The sequence below is a fragment of the Hakea prostrata genome, chromosome 9 (genome assembly GCF_041222555.1).
Source record: "Hakea prostrata isolate BN-2017 chromosome 9, UWA_Hpros_2, whole genome shotgun sequence".
NCBI classification, from domain to species: domain Eukaryota; kingdom Viridiplantae; phylum Streptophyta; class Magnoliopsida; order Proteales; family Proteaceae; genus Hakea; species Hakea prostrata.
In genome coordinates, this window is record NC_142608.1 from 58,118,671 (window position 1) to 58,136,167 (window position 17,497).

The 17,497-nt window shown below is 36.3% G+C and overlaps 1 protein-coding gene across 1 annotated transcript; it reads left to right on the top strand.

Moving 5' to 3' along the window:
• Nucleotides 1-1,590: 1,590 nt before the first annotated feature.
• On the top strand, nucleotides 1,591-8,861 carry LOC149005745 (mitochondrial inner membrane protein OXA1-like). The gene is made up of 8 exons (XM_089135986.1): nucleotides 1,591-2,508; nucleotides 5,235-5,325; nucleotides 5,451-5,509; nucleotides 6,712-6,793; nucleotides 6,869-7,000; nucleotides 7,364-7,471; nucleotides 8,048-8,102; nucleotides 8,303-8,861. Exons 1-8 carry the CDS (start codon nucleotides 2,033-2,035, stop codon nucleotides 8,713-8,715), a joined length of 1,416 nt encoding a protein of 471 aa, XP_088992112.1. The 5' UTR covers nucleotides 1,591-2,032; the 3' UTR covers nucleotides 8,716-8,861.
• The last annotated feature ends 8,636 nt before the right edge of the window (nucleotides 8,862-17,497 follow it).

The following is a 17,497-nucleotide window of genomic DNA, read 5'->3' on the forward strand; positions in this document are numbered from 1 at the left end:
TTACAAGGGTCAAACTTTATCTCACAAAAATATGGCTATTTAAGGATTTAATCCCCCACTGTGGATGGCATCAACCTCTATGCACTGCACACTTGCCAAAAAGCATCTTATATGGTTCATTTGTTTTTTTTTTGTTCAAAAGCAACTTTTCTTACTTGGTTCTTTTTTTGCCATTTTGGGACTCTATGAATCCCACAGAGTTATCCAACTTTCCCAAAAGCATAATTTGCAGTACCCATCTGTTAGTTTGCTCTCATCAGCACAAGAATAGGATGAAAGCAATGGCCCTGTCAAGATCAGAAAAACAACTGCAGTGTTCAAAAAGCTGTACCATATCTTGGTTGAAGAGTACCACAAAGAGTCTCATCTAGGAAGGTTTCTAAATGGAAATTTATATGAGAACAGCAGCAGCTTCAACTGTCTAAGATTGATTTCAGATATGAATATGCAAATGGTTTTTTTTATCTTTTTTGGAACAATAAGTTGCAAGTAACTTCTAAGTTGGCACATCTCCGTTTCTTCATATCTAAATGACTAATCCACTAAATTCGAAACAAAGATTTCATATCGTGATCATGAAGGGTGGCTCAATTGGTAAAAAATCAACACCTTTATATGGGAGGTTAGAGTTCGAATCCTTCGAGGTCAGGGGTAAAGCCTGACCCGATATTATGCAATACCTGCATCCCAATATGACAAATTGCCAATAAAAAAAACAATATATCATATCCCAACTTCCGATAGTCTTTAAAATGGATATCTTTTGTATTTGTCATTCCATGCGAAAACAGTGAAAACGTATGGTTACAACAACATATGGTTCACATGCTGTTGGGGTATGTTTGTGAATAAGGATAATTCAGATGAATTCAAATAGTCAAGATTTGAATTACCCATTGAAGATGGAAGATGTTGAGGTAATTTCCATAAATTAAGTAAAGTCTAATCTTGTCAAGATAGTAATTTGGAAAAGTTTATTTAGATTGAATACAATTTGTCTTTGTGTTTCAATGTTTGAATGATGCATATAATTGAAAAGATTTCTTGTAGTGTTTCTTAAGCATTCGTTTTGAAAGTGTAGGGAAATTTCTATCATTATTCATTTGAAGTAGGTTTTAACGTGTAACTATAATTAGTCTCTTAATAAGGGTTGAAAAGGAGGTGAGGGTAAATGATTGTGTTATATTCATATTTCTCCACACATATTTAGGAGAACGATTCAATTGCTTTGATGATTTCTGATCTGCTTTATTAATGCTCAGATGCAGAATCTTCCTGAATGTATGGTGGAACTCAAAAAGTTTGATAGAAGAGTAAGAAAGAGATCTATGAACCCAAAAAAAAAAAAAAGAAAGCGTAGAGACTTTCCTATCACTTCGGGTAGATTTATTCGAGTCCAAATCCTTTCACGACGCTCATATGAGTAGGAGACCCACACTCACAAGGTCTGCTTGTGTTAAGCAAAACTGTGCAGGACCTACAATTATGTGAGTGTCGCTTTATGGTGGAGGGTTAGGGTGGGGAGCATCTCCACTAGGTTTACCCAAGCCCGAGTCACCAGATTTCTGAAACCCAATTCCGAGTCAGAAAACCCGGTTTGCAAAGCAATGCACTGGTGCAATTTTCCCCACGCGGTACGTCGATCATAATAGCCCTTCACGGTTTTCTTCCCAACCCTGAAAGGCACCCGCCGGAGCAAATTACTCTACCGGTCTGCCCAGCCTCTGTTCCGCCGCTAATTCTCGTCGGAGTTGGAGCGTCGGATTAAGCCGTCTGTCTCTCTCGCCGCTGCCCTTAATCTTGGTTGTTCTACTGTCAGAGAACACAGCTGTCTGACCTGATCACTCCCAACCCTGTTTCTCACTCTGTAACTGAGAATGTTGGCATTGTTTTCTGCATTTGATAAGGCAGCAGTACAAATTCAAGGCTACCAACGACTAATTGAGCCATGAATACATACTTCCTTCCCTGAGATTCATTTCTGTTCTAATTCCAGCCATTTCCTTTGTCTCAACTTTCTGTCTTTTTTTAGATGGCTTGCAGGCGCAGCATTTCCACCAAGGTGACCTATCTCAAGCAAAGGTTCCACCCGTCCTTCAGTTTCTTTCTTCATGATGAGGATGGGAAAGACCAACCTTCTGTTGCAACTCCTTCCCAAACAACCATTAGTCATTTTATGCGACATGGGTCATACCACCGGAACCTCAATGGTTCAGCTTCTGGTTTTCATGCTCTGTTTCAAGAGAACAGAAGTCCTTCAATTTATGCACTTTCAGGGCTTGGGTCGTCATCTTTTAGGCATATGTTGAGTACCATTGCAGATGATTCAGATAAGATTGAGTTTACAAGTGACATTGCCGATGTCTTCACTGAGAACAATGTGGAAGTGGCAGTTTCCCAGGCTCCTGTTGTGAATGAAGTGGCTATTGCAGCTGCTGATTCTTTCTTTCCTGTTGCAGCCTTGCAGTACCTAATTGATGGTGTTCATTCTTTTACTGGCTTGAATTGGTAAAATGTTGTCTCCTTTTATGTATTTCTCTGTCTATTAATTTAGTTAGTTTGTTTTCCCTAAAATTTATATCTTCCATGTCTTCTTTGAGGAGTGGGGAGTTAAGTTGGTCATGTTCCTCAGAAAGCAATTTAGTTTTTGTGTCATCTTCTGATTGTATGTCTCACAGAATGGTGTTGTACACTAATAATGTTCTTAGTTATGATCTTCAGTGATTGTTTGGACATTTGGTATTTGGCATGTGTTTGCACTTTGTCAGGTGTAACAATTCTCCTGTTATTGCCAAAGTTGGTAATGCGTCTTTTGAGTTGTGTTCGTGTTATTTTATTCATGTAAAGTTTAATTTTTGGATCTTCTTGCTTTCTCTATATCGTGTCAGTTTTAGATTTTCATGATGCAACTTTTATGATTGTACACATGAATTATGGTCGGTAACAAAATTATTTCATTAGCATTTATTTATCTGTCATTCTACTATTTTCTATTTACTTAATTTTGCATAGTTGAGGAGATATGATACTTACATAGAAAATGAAATCTTAAGGGGTGAAGCGTAAGTAATATGGAAAATGAGGAAAAGAAAAGTCAAAGAAGGAATTCATCATTCTGGCACATCATTATAGGTTGCCTATTTTAATTTTGAGATATAATTCTTTGGCAAAGGCTCTCATTTGTCTTTAGCATGCCTTGGAACTGGAGTGTAGGTGGTCATTGTTGATTTTGAGTTCAAAAGAAACCTTAATATATCTTATAACAGTGTTAAATGAAAACTTGAATCATACAGAAATTAGGACTTAATTGTACATGCGTAGTTAGGGAAAAATTTAGTAAAATGAAACTTGGATGGGGGTGTGTTTGAAGGTTCCTAGCTGTAGGTGGAAACTCAAGTGTTCTGTTTGCAGAAATGATATGATTTTGGTACAGGGCAGAATTGTTGAGTTTGATAACTCAGAACATATAGTCCAGGTTTGACTGAAATTTAGGTTCAGTGGTGTAATTAAAGGGAACATCCACACCTCAAATTGGCACGGGGATCAGTAATGGTTTGTTGATTGCTATCATGGGTATGTTTGGTTATTATTTGTCAGATTGGGGGCAGTTTTTGGTAGGGTATGAAAATAGGTCCAATACTAGGGTTTTGCAGTAGATTAGGGTTGGGGGAATGGTTCAACAGGTTAGGTGAAATTTTCGTGATGTGCTTCTAGCACTATGGTGGCAACTTCATAGGTAGAGGCTGTAAGTCCAAGGAGGTCTTTGGTTCGAACCTTTGTGCCTGTGGGCCTTAGTCCTTTTGACTGGTCATTTGAAAATAGACCCCCCAAAAAAAAAAAAGAAAGGTAAGGTGAAATTTTCAGTGAATTAAGGACCATAAGGTTAGGTTGAGATAGTCATTTGAAAATAGACAATGGCTGGAAATAGGACTCTGAACAGGGTCCGCAGGTATAGATTAAGGATATAGAGTGGTCTGCAGGTATAGATTAAGGATATAGAGTGCTAACTGTTGATTTAAGTGTCTGATCTCAGTAGGTGGGAGTGAAGGAGCAAAGTTTGAATAGCTACAACAATAGAATAAAAAGCACCTTTGTGGGGTCCTAGGAATCCCACCCAAATGACCAAGGAGAATCCCCTCGGGTATTAAACTGAGTAGCATACCAAATATTACGAACAAAATATACCTGCAACCATTTAGAAATAAGTTTTGGGACAATAGGCAACATAATTCCAGAATATCCTTTTCTGATGTCGCCCCTTATCAGTTAATATATAGTAGATAACTAGGTATAAACTCATAAAAACCCACATTACAAACTTGTTCTGGATAAGATACAAAAAGAGCAATTCTGAAACTGAAAAATGCAGAATTTAAGTGATTTACATATTATAGCCGATCATATTGTGAAGCCTTAGAAATCCACTTGATCTGATTGCCAGATTCTAACAAAGTGCTAAAGTTGATTCTGGAAAAAAAGGGGTACCGCTGCGGTGATTTTCAGAAGAAAGGGGTGTGGGTTGGCCTTGAACTGAGATTGAAGAAGCTTACCTTTTGACCAGTAGTGACAGACAAAATAGGCTGACAGATGAGGAATACCTCGAGATATTGGTTCAGCATACCAAACCCATGAAACAGGTTATCATCGGGAGAGAACAATCAATTATTTTGACTTAGTTTGCTTCTTGTAGATGGATAACTCCATGAAGTTACTTCTGCTGGGAATCTCATTCTTGTAGATAGTCTATCCAAAGAAAACCTTAATATATTTTGTGGATAAGCATCAACTATGTTCCATTAACTGGTAGCTATGGCAGCACAGGTTGCTGCAATAGAAACAACGGTTTTTTTTTTGGAGGGTGGGGCTTTTTTTTTTTTGGGGGGGGGGGGGGGGGGGGTGAGGGTTGGGTGGGTGGTGGTGGAAGATTAGAAACAGCAGGTGAATATCAGGTGAAGTGAATTGAAGCAGTTTCTCCTGACTGCCCTGTTTGTTTGTCCTGTCATCTTCCCATGAGATTAATCCTTTTGGCTGTTTTGGGATCGCACCAGTTTGTTGTTTTATTCTTGTTTAGAGCTAGGTTATGCAGTCAACCTATGGTAAAATGATATCTGAGATATTTGTGACTTAGTTTCTATCACCATCAAGATATTTAAGAGGTGATTTATTTTGAGTGCGTCAAGTATGGCACATTCTTATTGTGGTTTTGCTCATCTAATGCAAGATAACTCTTCTAGGTGGGCATCCATTGCTCTAACAACCATCTTGATTCGTGGGGCTACATTTCCTCTTCTAATAAATCAAATCAAAGCTAATTCAAGGCTTAATGTAAGTTTGATTTATACCCCTGCCATATTTATACATGCCTAGCTCTATGTTATATCCTTTAATGCCATTTAATAGGTGAATTAATCTGCAATGCTTCCTGTGTAAATTCTGAAACTGATTTTTAGTTGGTTTTTAAGATGGTTGTCAAGGACATAATTGGTTGTGCTCATTTAAGTGCAAATATGTACAATTAAGCTTGTCTTGGAAATATTTGGTGAGTTTTTCTTTATTTGAACATGTTAACTGCAAAATTTTTTTTATCCTTTTTTACAGATGTAGTCATTTGTAATTAGATATCAGAACATTCATATAATTTGCTTCCTCCTGTTTTTCTGTCAATTGTTAATTTGTTAGCTTCACATGGAATTTTATATTTCATTTAGCAGCATCAGAACACTCATATAACTTGCTTCCTCCTGTTTTTATGTCAATCGTTAATTTGTTAGCTTCACACGGAATTTTACATATGGTCTACAGGTTAAAGTGGTAATCCAAGAAGTAGATATTAGCAGTCAAAACTGCACTGTGGCTATCTGCCGGAATGTAGCATAAATATCTTTGTTTCCATGGGAACTTGCCAGGTTAAAGTATATGTGTGGTAAAGATTTGTTTTGGCTTGGGATGAAGAAGAATGCCTGTGGTAGTCTGTCTTGGAATGGGTAGAGGTACCATGGGCCAGTTTCACTTCCCGGAGGGGAAACTGAGAGTAGGGTAAAAAACAGGTGCGGGCGCTATATAAGGAGTAAGCAATTTCATCACCAGTCAGAGATTAGCGAGGACAGATAATTTTGGCAGTTTCTCACACCTCAGTTTCTTATGAGTTTGAAATGTGAAGCGTTCTTTCCGAAGTTATTATAGCATTTAAATAATGGAAGCGATTTGGCATGCTGCTAGACGGAGAGAAGGGGGTTCTTTTCCCCAAGGGGGAGGAGAAAGAGACTGACATGCTGGGCACGATGGTGGCATGCCCAGCTTTTTTCTTTATATAATTTAATTTTGGTTCATCTATGATTAACAGAAACCCACATGCTCAATTTCTTTTGAAGAATTTGAAGGTTTGAGTCATATGATCTGTAATTGCCAAACATGCACCAGATGATGCTCATGGACATGAAAGTGGGACTTTCCTTTGGGTTTTAGACATCCCAAAATGACCTCAGTTGATTTACTCGATTCTTTAATTCTTTTAAATTGTATTCATCATGATAAATGCAATATGTTTCAGAAGAAAATATATCTTCATGTGTGTTTACAACTGTTACAACATATAAATCAAGAAAGTCCTTGTTTTCTGCAGTTCTTGTAAAGTGAACTAGTTTTTACTGTTTTATTGTTACTCTGTATTTCTTACAATTTTCATTGTTTTGTTTCCTTTGGTTGCTGCAGGTATGGAGTGACTCCGTTCACTCTATTAAAAGGAATTTTAATCCAAGGTCCTGTTTCTGTAAGATCGTTTGTGCATTTAAGTGTCACATTAATCAGTAATTTTGTCTACATTTTGACCATATTTGTGCCTCAATTAATTTTTCCATATGCTGTGCAGATTTCAAATATGGTGGAGAAAGTTCCCTCTTTCAAAGGAGGTGGTGCATTCTGGTTTACCGATCTCACAACACCGGATACTTTATACATCTTTCCAGTTCTGACATCATTAACCTTCTTGATAGCTGTGGAGGTAAATACAGACATCTCAGCGCCAAGTGGTTTAGACTTCTTTCAAGTACTGACAGCATTATCCTTCTTGATATCTGTGGAGATACATTTGGGCATGCTAGTTAATTTTGATTAGCTTTTTCTTAGAAGCATCATGACACAGTTTTTGTTAACCTTTCAGTTTTTTTATTTTTTTATTTTCTATGTATCTTGCATCTTATCGATTTTTTTTATTGGGTTTTGTTTTGAATTATGTTGTAGTTTCTCAGCTAATGTTTATGTCCAAGTCCTTGCAACTATTGGTCGTTTATATTTTATGTATGTTGATCTCCATGTTGGTGTTATGATTTTGTTCTAACTTGCTGTCAACTAAATTGTGCTTTAGTGCAACATGCAAGAAGGTATGAAAGGTAATCCCATGGCTGGTAACATGAAAAACTTCTTCAGGATCCTTGCTGTTCTCACAGTTCCATTCACCATGAGCTTCCCTAAAGTATGTTTGTATTGCCACCATTGACCATTCAAGGGATATAATACTTTTTTGCTGGATCATATGTTTTGATATTTGTGTCCCAGCCACCTGCATCCTTTTTGGAACTGGTGAGCCTACTATGGTTGCAAACGAGCTTCCCTAAGGTATGTTTGTATTGCCACCATTGACCATTCAAGGGATATAATACTTTTTTGCTGGATCATATGTTTTGATATTTGTGTCCCAGCCACCTGCATCCTTTTTGGAACTGGTGAGCCTACTATGGTTGCAAACGAGTTTTTTTCCTGTTATTCTTTTATTACTGATTTAGGGGTGGCCCTGGCGCAATGGTCGGTGGACCAAAGTTTTAGCCTGAGGTCAAGGAATTGAAAGCCTCTCAACAAAAATTGTTGGGGTAAGGCTGCAAAGGAAAACTGTCCTTGGACTCTGCTTGTGCGGAAGCCTTTGGCACCTGGTTCACATCCTATTCTTTTATCAATGATTGCTTGACAATCTTTAAGAATGTGAGTTATCTACTTACAACAAAACTACAAGGAACTTAAATAACCAATTTGTTTTGGATTATTATCATTGCAGGCAATATTTTGTTACTGGCTAACCTCCAATTTGTTATCTCTCATGAATGGACTAGGTGAATTCCCTACCATCAAGAACTGATCCATGGTGAAATTGTATTTGCTATCTTTTCGAACATCTATTGCTTACCTTGTGGTACCCAAATTCTGTTAATCTGACACATATTTCCAGGGGAAATGCATTTTGTGTTGTTGTAGAAGTTTCTCTCTCTCGTCTTGCCTTTGATTAACCATGATCTCTTTGATGATGTTCCAGTACTAAGACAACCTGCAGTTAAAGAGTTTTTGGGTCTTCCAAAAGTGACAGTTGCACCTACTCCATCTCCACAGTCTGATATTTCTTTTTCTTCGATATTAAAACCTTCTACATCAGCTACATCAGAATCAACTGCGTCTCCTGCTGAGTCTTCGAAGTCTACAGAACGGAGAATCTCTTCATCTTCTGTTCTCAGTCAAAGACTGAGGAGTTTAGAGAAACAAGTGAAGGGAAGAAAGAAAAACAAAAAAAGTGAAAATGCAGCACTAAGTCATCAGTTCCAGATTGCTCTACAAGGTCCAATTGAAATTTCCAGTGGAACGAATATGGCATTTGTTCACTCGAGGATCTTTGAAGCAGAAATCACAATATATGGCTGTAGTAGTATGGATCCTTGTAATTCCTTTTTGTGATTACGGAAATTTTGATGTAGAGGAGAATTCTTTGTTCTGCTGATTTGCTGAATGCCTACAGACTCTGGGAATCTTGAAAAGTTGTAATATTTTTATTTATTATTCATACAAAAAAATTGTAATAGTTAGCATTTTGGGTTTTAGATTACTTGCATGGAGAGGTTTGATATCATCTCATCAGTATTAACAATAATAATTTGATTATTGTTATTAATTTAGAGTTTCTTTAGACATTTTTTCTGTGTAGTTGAAGGAGATGAACTAACAAAAACAAATAATTGATCAACCACCCCAACAAGATTTCAAAGTGATCCAAGGGACTGGAACCCCCATCAATTGGTACCTATCTGAATAAAGAAATCTAAATTTCTGCTACCTTTCTTACTATATATGCCACCCCAACTTTGTTGCTTCTCATCATTCAACAGAAATTCTCATTCTCCCCTGTTGTGTCTCTTCCACAAGGCCTTGTTTCTCAAAGTCATGGCTTCCAAGAGCATCTTCATTCTTGTGCTCACACTAATCTCACTGCAAAGCATCGACGTGTGCCTTAGGTGCTCGTCGTCTACTTCAAACCACACCTCCTGTGCCAACCCTACCATTCATCCCCACATTGCCAACCATGCCTAACATACCAAAAATTCCTATGGTCACATTAGCCTCCAATGCCTTCCTTAACAGTGCCTACCATTCCTTCTATCCCCCAAATCCCTTCCATTCCAACAATCCCAACTGTGTCCATTCCAACAATCCCTTCTATCCCCTTCTTTTCTCCACCAACTTCAACTTCAACTAATAGCCCATAAGATCTTCATGCCATCTGGTACTTTTCACCAACATGCTTTGCACCAGAACAACTTGATCACGAGGAGACAGCCATGGAACACCTGGTTTAATTTCCATGATATTAGATAATATATTGTGTGAGCATATGAATGTGTGGTTTGTCCACTTGTTTTTCCAGATTTTATAACCCCTTCACCTTTTCTGTGCATTGTGTACTCTTCATATTTATAAGAAAGTACTTCTATCTTTTTATCAGTTTCATCTTTTAAAATAATCTTGAACTTGTTTAAGGTTTTGTTTCCAAATGGTTTGGTTTCAGTTTCTACCCTTTAAGCATGTTGATCAATTCGAGTTGGATCATTTATCTAACATTGAACTAAAAAACACACCCTTAGTAGGAATATTAGAGAAACAATTAATGCTTGTCATGGTGGAAGGTTTTTAGGAGCAATAAGCAATATGAAAATTACAATGGACACCGAAGATGTAAATTTAAGTAGATTGATGCGTAGTGTGGATCATCTCCTCTGACTATGTGCTCCTGCGTTACAACCACAAAGTAATGTGGGGCCCACAAGTTAAAAAAAAATTTAAAAAGAAATCTCATCATCCTAATTTTGTGGGTTCCTTATAATTCGAGGTCAACAGCGGATGAAGACGATTTGGACTCATTGATATGTAAATAGGGTGGTATATCAAATTAAATGGGAAAAGAATGTTGTACACTTAGCAAAATAATCACATTTAAATACATAATTGACTTTTGGCACCTTTGAGCCCTTTGCTTGTAAAGGTGGAGGGTAACATTATATTCCCTTAAAGAGAACGTTAGCCCTTGATCGACTAACAAGTGTCCATGAGAGAAACTAATAAAACCCTTTTGCATGATCTATAACCTAGGTAGTTTAGGTAATTGAGATGCGTTTGGTGTGAATGCTAGACATGCAAAATTATCCTTTATATTTGACATGATGTTAAGTTTTATCAACTCAAAGTAGAACATGATCACAAATGTGTTGATAAAAATAAGAGAAATGAATCATAATCATAATCATCGAACTTTAAATGGAATATTAAGATATTGGAAGAAAACAAAAATCAAAACTTACCTAGTAAGTTTCTTTTTTATTTTTTAAGATTTGAATTTTGGTTGCTCAAGATCCTGAAACTTGGCTAATAATTTATAATGAATCGTTACCTACAAATTTTTGGAAATGATAGATAAAGCTACAATTTAAAATAGGTATAAGGAATGCTAACTAGTTGTGTTGGTTTTGCAGGAACGTGATTGTCAATAAGACTGAAATAATTACAAAATTGCTTTCGATCTGATTCACTAGAGATATAATAGTCCTATTCAGTGTTCCAAATGATTTTGAATAACAACCATGCAACTTACTAGCGTATTTAAATTAAAAATAAAAACTTTGGAGGAGTCCATTTTACTTTCATACTAAATTAATTAAAATAAATATATTAGAAATTAGGTGCTAGAAAGAGCTTTGTTAGCTACCCAATCTCCCGGATTTTTATTTGCGGCAGGCCCAAGGTGTAGATTTTGCCACGGTATAGATTTTGCCACATATGCAAAAAACAATCAAACGGTGTGGAGTTAAAGGGTGAGGGTTTAGTTGTAAATATGATTTTTTTGTTTTTACATTTAAGGGTTTTAAAGTTTTTAAATTTACGAAATAGAACCCCTCACTCAAACCGACTCTAATCCCTGGGATTTTGCCCTTCTCTCCACCTACTCCTCTTGCAGTGTCAATGGAGGTCGACGGCTGTGCTACTGCTGGAATGAGCATCGTAAAGGAATTTCAATTGTACTGGGATGCGATCCTGAAAATGGATGTTGAAGCAGGAATGAGCATCGTAAAGGAATTTCAATTGTACTGGGATGCGATCCTGAAAATGGATGTTGAAGCATTCTCGATTTCCATCTGTCGGTGAAAATGGACGTTCATGAAATTAGGGTTACGGAATTTAGAGTAATCTCTGATTACGCACCTGAATTGCCAAAGAGTTCTCACAGCTAAACGAAACAAGATTTAATCATTGATTTCAATTGGGAGATCAACTGTAAGTGTTTGTAGCAGAAATTTTGCACCTTAGCAAAACAGTTCTCACAGCTAAACCGAATTCCATTAGGGTAATCATTTAAAGTATTTGTAGCAGAAACCCTCTTCTTTTTCCTTGGTATGTCATCAACTTCTCCCTATTTCTTCAATTCTTTTCCAACTTTGTTGTTGTTGTCAACCTTATTGAATTACAGTAGGAGGAGAGGGGAAAACAGCTTTTCTCAATGGCAATGGAATATTAATAGGAATGAGTTAGAAGGTGGTTTGCCAAAGATGAAGGTCTTTAGGTTAAATTGTTTGGTACTCCCTTCTCCATTGACGCCGCAAGAGCCCACCAGAGGAGTCGGTGGAGAGAAGGGCATCTCTTTTGCTCTTCAGGGATTGCAAAATAGGAATTTAACTAGGGTGAAACCAGAAAATGGTTCACAGACGCCGGGTAGAGTGAGGGATTCTATTTCGTAAATTTACAAACTTTTAAAACCCTTAAATGTAAAAACAAAAAAATCATATTTACAACTAAACCCTTGCCCTTTAACTCTACACCGTTCGATTGTTTTTTGCTTATGTGGCAAAATCAACACCGTGAGCAGCTGCGGCAAATAAAAATCCCAATCCCCCAACCCTCCATGAAGGTCTTCCCGCATTTGTGATTAACCTGACCTTTTCAAGGATGATACTTAGTGGTGTAGGACAGAGTTCTTAGTAATAAATTTTCCAGTTTTGACAGCATCAACTTCTTGATAACTGTGGACGTAAATGCTTACCTTGTGGTACCCAAATTTTGTTAACCTGACACAATTTCAAGGGAAATGCACTTTGTGTTGTTATCGAAGTTTCTCTCTCTTGTCTTGCCTTGATTAACCATGTGTTTCTGTTTTTCCAGTGCTAAGACAACCTGCAGTTAAGTAGTTTTTGGCTCTTCCAAAAGTGACAGTTGCACCTATTCAATCTCCAGTCTGCTATTTCTTTTTTTTTCGATATTAAAACCTTCTACATCAGCTACATCAGAATCAACTGCGTCTCAAAATCTCTTCATCTTCAGTTCTCAGTCAAAGACTGAGGAGTTTAGAGAAACAAGTGAAGGGAAGAAAGAAAAACAAAAAGAGGTGAAAATGTAGCAGTAAATCATTCAGTTCCAGATTGCTCTACAAGATTCAACTGAAATTTCCAGTGGAACGAATATGGCATTTGTTCACATGGAGGATTTTTGAAGCAGAAATCATAGTATATGGTTGTAGTAGTATAGATCCTTATAATTCTTTTCTGTGTTTATGGAAATTTTGATGTAGAGGAGAATTCTTTGTTCTTTTGATTTACTGGATGCTTACAAACTCTGGGAGTCTTGAAAAGTTGTAATATTTTTATTTATTATTTATACAAAATTTTTTTGTAATAGTTATGGTTTTGAATAATCGTACTCCATTTTTTTTGGGTGGTTTCTTGGTTATTGGCATTCTTGATAACATTCATATTTTAACCCGATCATAAGAATCATTTTTTATGAAGATGGAGCATTTTGAGTTTTAGGTTACTTGCATGGAGAGGTTTAATATCATCTAATCAGTATTAACAATAATAATTTGATTATTGTTATTAATTTAGAGTTTCTTTAGACATCTTTGCTATGTAGTTTTTTTTCTCGCTAAAAAGGTCATTTTATAAAATGAAGAAGAAAAATAAAAAAATACAGCTGCGGAAGCGGCGGGCGAGGGCGCGCGGTGACGCAGATTTGGATAGAGACGCGAGTGCGATGGCAATGGTCGGTCTGGTATCGTGGGATACTTTAAACCTTGGCAATTAGAACCTTAGGAGGAATCAGCCTCGCTCACCCGCAACAAAAATTACCCCCAATACACCCTTCCTCACTAATTCCTACTCATATTTAACCCATCAGAATTGGGCACTTATTGACATCTACTTTTGGTTCAGTGACTCAAAAAATATTTGGTTGATGAGTCATTAACAAAAGTTTAATAATGCCACGAATATTCCAAAAGAAAAGCTTCATAGTTACATACACAGCAACACTATCTTCTCCCAATGAGAGATTCTTATTTATTGTAGATATTTTCTCTAAAGCTGCATCTACCTTCTTGAATTCCTCCGCCATAAAACTCTTTTTACTTGTTAACACAATCCTCACTGTGTGAGCCTTCTTAGGACGACCAGGCTTTCGACGAGGAAGAACCACTTCCATTGTAGCGTTCCATCACTTTCTAGCCTAGCCGAACTCTAATGGGTCCCACTAGATTCCAAATCATCCTCCCTAGTTTATCTTTTCAGTGTAGTTGAAGGAGATAAACCACCAAAAACAAATAATTGATCAACCACTTTAACAAGATTTCTAAGTGATCCAAGGGACTGGAGCCCCCATCAATTAGTACCTATCTGAATAAAGAAATTTAAATTTCTGCTACACTTCTTGCTATATATACCACCCCAACTTTGTTGCTTCTCATCATTCAACAGAAATTCTCATTCTCCCTCTGTTGTGTCTCTTCCACAAGGCCTTGTTTCTCACAGTCATGGCTTCCAAGAGCATCTTCATTCTTGTGCTCACACTAATCTCACTGCAAAGCATCGACGTGTGCCTTGGTGCTCGTCGTCTACTTCAAACCACACCTCCTGTGCCAACCCTACCATTCATCCCCACATTGCCAACCATGCCTAACATACCAAAAATCCCTACCATTCCTATGGTCACATTGCCTCCAATGCCTTCCTTAACAGTGCCTAACATTCCTTCTATCCCCCAAATCCCTTCCATTCCAACAATCCCAACTGTGTCCATTCCAACAATCCCTTCTATCCCCTTCTTTTCTCCACCAACTTCAACTTCAACTAATAGCCCATAAGATCTTCATGCCATCCGATTCTTCTCACCAACATGCTTTGCACCAATTTGGTAGCATTAGATGCACCAGAACAACTTGATCACGAGGAGACACCCATGGAATACCTGGTTTAATTTCCATGATATTAGATAATATATTGTGTGAGCATATGAATGTGTGGTTTGTCCACTTGTTTTTCCAGATTTTATCACCCCTTCCCCTTTTCTGTGCATCGTGTACTCTTCATATTTATAAGAAAGTACTTCTATCTTTTTATCAGTTTTATCTTTTAAAATAATCTTGAACTTGTTTAAGGTTTTGTTTCGAAATGGTTTGGTTTCAGTTTCTACCCTTTAAGCATGTTGATCAAATCGAGATAGATCTTTTATCTAAACTTGAAAAAAAAAACACACCTTTAGTAGGAATATTAAAGAAACAATACTCATCATGGTGGAAGTTTTTTAAGAGCAGTATGCAATATGAAAATTATAATGGACGCCGAAGCTGATCTGTGCTCTCCCGACAACGTTACACCCGTAACTTATGTGGGATTCACAAGTAAAAAATAATAAATATTAAAAAAAAAAACCATCATCCTAACTCAATGGGCTCCCGTAAATTCGTGATCAACAACGTTCGGGGAGGCGATTCGGACTCATTGATGCACAACTAGTGTAGTATATCAAAAAGAATATTGTACACTTAGCGAAACAATCACAATTAGATACATAATTGACTTTGGCACCTCTGAAGCCTTTGCTTGTAAAAGTGGAGGGTAACATTATATTCCCTTTAAGAGAACGCTAGCCCTTGATTGATTAACTAGTGTCCATGAGAGAAACTGAAACCTGATCGCATGCATGATCTATTTACCTGGGTAGCTTGGATGAGATTGCTCAATTGACATGCGTTTGGTGTGAATACCAGACATGCAAAATAATCCTTTATATTTGACATGATATTAAGTTTTATCAACTTAATAGATGCGTTGATAAAAATAAGAGAATGAATCATAACCATAATCATCGAACTTTAAATGGCAACACTAAGATATTGGAAGAAAACAAAAATCAGAATTTATGTGGTAAGTCTCTCTTGTATTTTTTAAGTTTTGATTTTTTTTTTCAATATCCAGAAACTTAGCTAATAATTTATGATGAATCCTTACCTACATATCTTAGCAGTGGCGGACCCAGGATGCAATAGTGGAGGGGGCCGAAGAATGAAGGCCAGATAACCTTCCCATTTTGGGTCCCACCTCTAAATTATTTTATTAAATTAAATAATAGACCCACATATATTTTGTGGGGCCCACACATATTTGGAAAAAAAAAAAAAGATAAATTTTTGATAATGATTTTTTTTTTTGACAAAATATAGGTAAAATTAAAGCAACAATATAAAAAAATATATACACATGACTTTAACCTTAAAAAGTTAGATGCAAACCAAAAATTTCTTTAATAAGAGATGTAAACAAAAAAAATTTTTTAGGTAAGAGATGCAAATCAATGGTAGTAACTAACTAACTATGGACATTTTATTCACAATACAAAATCAAATAACAAAAATTGCAGAAGAAATAAAGAAACATAGAATATAAAATCAAATAAAAAGAATAAAAAAAAAAGAAAAGAGAAAAAGAGAAACAATAAATAAATTGAGAAAGAGACCTAATTGTAGAGTAGATTTTTTTCCAAATTTTCTTAAGCCACGCTTATAGAAAAGGAAGAGAATAAATAGAAAAAAAAGAGGATAGAGGGGAGGGGATATAGGAGAATAAATAGGCATTCAAGAGTTAGTTTTTAATTAGAAATAACATTTTGATTTTTGAATACCTCATAAGATTTTTTTTTTCAGAAATTTCCTTTAACCCACGTTTATAGAAACAGAATAGAATAAATAGGAAGAAAAGATGAGAGAGAAGAGAGGGGAGAGTAAATAGGGATTGATGAATTAGTTTTTTATTAAGAATGACATTTATACCCATCATCTTACATTTAAAAATTGTTCACAATATTGGGGGGGGGGCAAATAGTGACATTTCAAATGTTAGAAGATAAAAAACTGGAAAAATTAAAGGAATTAAGGGAATATGCATAAAATTTAAAAAATCCGGGGGGGGCCATGGCCCCCTCCGGCCCCTTCATAGGTCCGCCCCTGTATGTTAGGAACTGATAGACGAAACTCCAATTTAAGATAGGTACTAACTAGTTGTGTTGGTCCTGCAGGAACATGATTTTCAATAAGACTGAGATAATGCAATATTGTTTTAATATTCTTTTTCTTATTCTTTGTTCTAAATGTTTTTGAATAACAATTATACCTTGGGAAGTTCAGCAAATGATACAGGTCATTTTATCATTATCTTCTTCTTTTATCTTTTCTACTTTTCACTGGATTCCAAGATAATCCAATTATGTAGCGGATTTTTTGCTGCGGAGGACTCTTTCTTCTCCTGATAAGCGGGTTTGGGGGCTATCCTTGGTTATGTGATCTATGTAACCAAGATTTGGTATGTTGGTTGTGCGTGAATGAATAGACTGCAGTTTACCCCAAAAAAAATAAAAATTAAGCAATTCAGTAAAGTATTAAATTAAAAATAAAAACTTTAGAGGAATTCATTTGGCTTTCATACTAAATTAAAATAAATATATCACAAGTTAGGTGCCAGAAGGAGCTTTTTTAGCTCTCTCTATCTCCCTTCATCAATCTCCTTTGCAACTATCTTCTTATGACCTGTATAAAATATCTTCAATTTTTCTCAAATTTCTTAGATGATAATGAAGTCTAATTATGATTCTCGACATATACACCCAAAAAAAAAAAAAAAAAAAAAAAAAAGAAGAAGAAGAAGAAAAAGAAAAAAAGAAAAAGAAAAGAAAAGAAAAGAAATAACAAAAGTGAAAAGAAAGTAAAAGAAAATGCAGCTTGACCTTCAATAGTTACAGACAAGTGTATATAACATAGAAAGACGGGATATTGATGATGTGTACATGTGGAATGAACCAAAGCCTCATTGAATTTGATTTTTCTATTAGGGTGAGTCCTTACGTGTTCTACAGTACCGCCAGTAAATGCTAT